The sequence below is a fragment of the Notothenia coriiceps genome, unplaced genomic scaffold (genome assembly GCF_000735185.1).
Source record: "Notothenia coriiceps isolate Sejong01 unplaced genomic scaffold, NC01 NC01_scaffold00021942, whole genome shotgun sequence".
Lineage (NCBI taxonomy): Eukaryota > Metazoa > Chordata > Actinopteri > Perciformes > Nototheniidae > Notothenia > Notothenia coriiceps.
This window is the reverse complement of record NW_011354643.1, coordinates 1-4,900: the sequence shown is the minus strand read 5'-3', so window position 1 is coordinate 4,900 and position 4,900 is coordinate 1. Positions and strand designations below refer to the sequence as shown.

The window sequence follows — 4,900 nt, the reverse complement described above, 5'->3', positions numbered from 1 at the left end:
AGGTGAAGATTGTCGGACGACCGGACCGTGTCCATTGGAGTTACAGCGACATCTATGTGTTATGGCAGGGATCCATTGGCAACAGCCTATGGTGAGATCTCAGATTTGGCGTAGAGCTGTTGAGGGCAGGACCATTAACCGTTATCTGAAGTCTGCTGCTCTGAGCATGTCAGTTGGAGTTATGACATCATCGTGTTCCATGACACAGGTGTTTATATTTGAGCTAACGAAAGTGCCCAGAGATCAAAGGTTTCCATTGTGATCAAATAAATGTGGCAAAGGCTCAAATTTGTTGAACAACACATTTGTAACAGGTTTGTTAAAGGTGGGGTAGGTACGTTTGAGAAACTCGAGATACACTTTTTGTTTATATACAGAAAAGTATATTTTTTCTGTATATATATACATATATATTTGTTTACGTAACTGTAAAAGTAAGAATCAGATTTAAAAGTTGTGTTACACGATTAATGTCAGAAAGATGTGTAACATTTTAAAGTTAGAATGAGGTTTCTGAGTGAAAGTATGAAGGAGCAGTTAGCAGTTGAAGAAGGAGCAGTTAGCAGTTGAAGTTGCATGAAGATTGTTGAAGTCTGAAGAGTTCTCCATTGACTTCCATGTTAAAAACTTGATGAATTATGGGCTGTATCTCTGGAATTATGAAAGTTATGAATGATAAAAGTAATAGCCATTGATTCCCGACCGACATGAACGTTTTGATGTTTGAACGGAGTTTCTGCGATGTTCAATGTGGGAGAAGAAGCAGCACAAAATAACCCAGCGGAATAATAAAGAATTTTGTGCTTGTGTTTTACTTAAAAGTGGGCTCTGTAAGGAAGTGGCAGATTTTTTCCGGCTGTGTATTTTCAAATTCTAGCGCACTCGAGCTGATTTCTCCAAAATGACCTACCCCACCTCTAAGTGTATGTAACAATGTCACCTTAGCAAAGAAGAGACCAAGATATTTAATATCTAAGATGTAGCAACAGCAATAGTTTACAAATGCTGTTTAAGCTTAATACATTAATCAAAAGCAAAGTGTAGTTTTTTTTATTCAGGTTTCCATCAACTGCATTAAAAAATAAATGTATTTCAAATAAAGATGATTTAAATTAGCCTAAATATATATCATAAAGAAAATTAATTCAGTACTTGTCAACATCAAACGCAGTGCAAGAAAGAAACTAAATATCGATAACATGTTTTTAACCTAAGTGTCTTATATAAGACAACAGAAATATGTGACGTTAGTTAATTTAAGCATCTTTTTGTGAACACAGTTATATTAAAATTGTTGTAGCTTTGTATGTTTAAATGTTACAGTCTGTGAAATGTGTAACTGTACATTGACGTTTAATTTAATCAAAGTGCCATTTCATTGCAGCGTACTGTCATAGCTGCTACCTCTGCTTTTATCACTGCTTTTATTTATTTGTGGCTATTTCCATTACTGCAGTGAGGGATGCCAACAAAATATTGTTATACCTATGTATGATGACAGTAAAGATATCCTGATTCTGATTCTGAACTGTGTATGAAGACGGCCCTCTAGCTAAATGAACCTGCCTTTCAATGCAAATACCAACAACCAGCATGACCAGCTTGCAATGGTTTGTGGGACGGGAGAGGAAGTGGATGTGTCCTAATAATTTCTGGAGAAACACAGTATCACAGCCCGATAGAAAACATTAGGTGGTTTCTTACCCAGGAGTCTGACCACATTCTCGTGATCAAAGGTCTTCATGATCTCTGCCTCTTTCAGAAAGTCATACAAGTCCTCCTGGCTGTGGATTCCAACTGGATTTGTAGGACAGAGAATAAAAACACAAAATAAGTAGAAGTACAGTTGAGTTTAGATAAAGGGTTAATTTCAGTCCCCACCTCTCATGGTTTTCACAGCCACCTTCATGTCCCCTCCTTCCTCTGGTGAGAAGACCCCTTCATAGACTGATCCATACTCTCCTGGAGAACACACATGATTTTAACACACAGTTTTACTCCCAAGTAAAATACTTATTTTCTTTTTTCAAAACGGAAGATTCGACAGCATTTGGATGGATCACCATAACATTGCTTCACTTCTAGTGCAATTAGAAGGTTCAAGTGTTCAGTCATTCACTGAAACACTTCTAAATCTACTAAATGGATTAGGAAAACATTTGGTTCAGACTTTTGGGGTTGCTAGATTATGTATCTTCATGACTTTGGTAGTGTTCTGACTTCTCTTCTACCATGAATTGAAATCAGTTTTTAATCTGTAGTGTCAGATTATATTTTAGACTATCTGCAACATTTATCACCATGTTCTTTACTATCGAAAAACATTTTAATTAACTTTCCACAGTACATAACCAAGGTTTTACACTACAACCTTACAATTAAGTCGTGGACATAATGACAATATGCTTAGCAATAAAAAGCAACGTTTAATAAAATGTGGTGATGATTAATGGTTTATTTATTTCATATATGCATATATGAATATACCATCACCATATCACCATGATCTTAAAATCAGAATCAATCTTATTTTATTTGGCCTACTGAACCCTTCAAATGATAGTGGATCGATTTATTTATTACACTAAACTTATTTTCATTGCAGCCTTTCTACATTTACAATATCTGTGCTGCAGGGTAGGAAACAATCATACTGATGACTTAAAAAAAGTAACTAAAACCCTTTTCTAACATTTTGGAAAAAGATTGTGGTTAAGGTTTTGTTTTTCAAAGGAAGAACTCACTGCTGGATGTGGGACTCTGCTCTCCTGTGTGAAAGTGAACTAGGCTGCTTTAACACTGAACTGTAGGAAGTGTGGGAGACATCCACAGTATTATTCACCCTGTTTCCAGTTTGCAAATGGTGGCCCTGCATTCAAAGTCTCGATAATTGTTGCTGAGTCATCATGAACTGACCTTTGCCGAGCTCCTTCCCCAGGGTGAGTGTTTCCCTCTCCACCAGGACTTCCTTCAGACTGTCCAGCATGCTGCCGCCGAGCGCCTGCAACATCTGGACCACCCCCACCACTGGAACTAAAGGGAACACAAAGGAGTAAACTCAAAGTAACTGCACATTGAAATCTGAAATCCCTTAAAACAGGAAGTACAACAGAGAATGTATTTTGATCAAATACCAGCATAAAGGAAATTCTTTGCCTAAGTTCACATGTGTACAATTTGACACAATTAATTAAATGAATTACAGTTAGTAAAAGTTCAGACTTTAGTCATTAGCGTTAATTCATAAACGAAGTAGGTTGTTTACATTGGGGGGGGCTACAAGACCTTATACACACCCATATACATATACTTGAAATAATTGACATCTAAAATAGGCTAAATGTCGTGAAGGAATTCTGTACATTTGTTATTTTACCGTGTTTGTTTAATGACTCAAACATTGCTAATGCTAATGCTGTGCCGGGCTATCAAGTTTATCCATAAAAAAAAATAGAACCTTTTATGGGATAAAGAACATGTGTCGGCAGCACAAACAACATTATATACATGTTTATTCATGCTTTGTCCTTTGTGTGGATGGTTATTGGAATGCTATTTGTTTGGGATTAGATTTGTGTCCTAAGTATTGTGCGATACCCTTCATGTAATAAACATAACATTTGAACACGACACTCACTGCTGGCCGGCTGAGGTTCAGCTTCCTCCTCCTGTTGAAGTCTGTAGGAAACTCCAGCGTTCATTGGCAGAAGCTCCACATCCTGGTCGGACCTGCAGCAAAATTATAACTTCCTTTTAATTGTCAATACATTTTTCTTGACAGTTTAGTCATCATAACTCAGAAAAATTCTTGCTAAGAAAAACTGGCATCCTACTACTAATCTTATCTCAGTAGTAAAAGAATGTTGATATATTCATTTGAGTATTACTAGAATAAATTGAGATTTTCAGACAATATTATAATATACTTGAATTAGGTAGTAATTTGCCGCAGTACCTTTTTAGATATATTTTCTAATCTAAGGTCCATCAAGCCAGAATGTTTACTAAACAAAACCCTCTCATTGTGTAACTTTTGTTGTCTTTTGTCCTTTACAGCAAAGTAGCTTTTTAAGCCCTTCCATGTTTTCCCAGCATGCTGCTGTGCAGTCCTCAGTTAGTGGAGCTCCCTCTGGTGCACACTGACAGTTATTGCAAAAACTGACTATGGTCGGCTTTCATATTACACATGTTCAAGATGAATGCACATTAAACCACTGACTGGTGTGTAGCTAAAATACTTCTTGGAGATCATTTAGATATTTGATACATGCCTGATGGAATACCTCAGTGCAAAGGCATTCATTCATCATCTTAGATGATTCAATGTGTTGTATACTGGCTGAGATTACTTTAAAGTGAACCTATCATGCTATATTTGAATAATATAGTGTAGGACCATACCTATATAAGGCATATTTATACTTTTTATTTTTCAAAATACTAAACAGATCATGCATTTTACAGATGTAGCACCTAATTTCAGACTCCAGTTTACAGCTTCCTGCCTACGACCTGCCGAAGACCAGTATCGAGGAATGTTAAGCCCTCCCACTATTTTCCAAGAGGGCGTTGCCAGATTTTCAATTTCAGGTTTTAACCAGGAGATGGAGCTTCATTCACAAATACAGAAAGACAACTTTCATGGACTTTCAGTTGTGTTTTGAAGAGCATTTGAACACATCAATATTTTAGATCAACTAAAGTATATCTAATCTTGTAAATCATTAATATATAGTCTTTATATATTAAATAATCATAATAATAATGTAAATGTTTACATTACACTTCTTTATTTGTTATGCTCATACTTTTACCTTTACAATCGTTTGCTTTAATATGCAGTATATTTTTTGTATATTTTTGTGTTTGCTTCCTCCTGCTCCCTTTCGGACACATACTT

The 4,900-nt window shown here is 36.1% G+C and overlaps 1 protein-coding gene across 1 annotated transcript; it reads right to left on the bottom strand.

Moving 5' to 3' along the window:
- Positions 1-1,101: 1,101 nt before the first annotated feature.
- On the bottom strand, positions 1,102-3,730 carry LOC104953542 (tyrosine-protein kinase Mer-like). Its single transcript, XM_010780489.1, has 4 exons — positions 3,638-3,730; positions 2,917-3,033; positions 1,882-1,962; positions 1,102-1,797 (listed from the first exon to the last, which is right to left on the bottom strand). Exons 1-4 carry the CDS (start codon positions 3,699-3,701, stop codon positions 1,643-1,645), a joined length of 417 nt encoding a protein of 138 aa, XP_010778791.1. The 5' UTR covers positions 3,702-3,730; the 3' UTR covers positions 1,102-1,642.
- Between the last annotated feature and the right edge of the window lie 1,170 nt (positions 3,731-4,900).

Bases quoted from the DNA above. Each gene is read 5' to 3' on its own strand.
- LOC104953542 (XM_010780489.1), bottom strand. From the start codon at position 3,701: ATGAACGCTGGAGTTTCCTACAGACTTCAACAGGAGGAGGAAGCTGAA. The intron at 3,034-3,637 runs GTGAGTGTCGTG...TGTTCCCTTTAG, and splicing joins TGAACCTCAGCCGGCCAGCA to TTCCAGTGGTGGGGGTGGTC. The intron at 1,963-2,916 runs GTCAGTTCATGA...TGTGTTCTCCAG, and splicing joins GGGGAAGGAGCTCGGCAAAG to GAGAGTATGGATCAGTCTAT.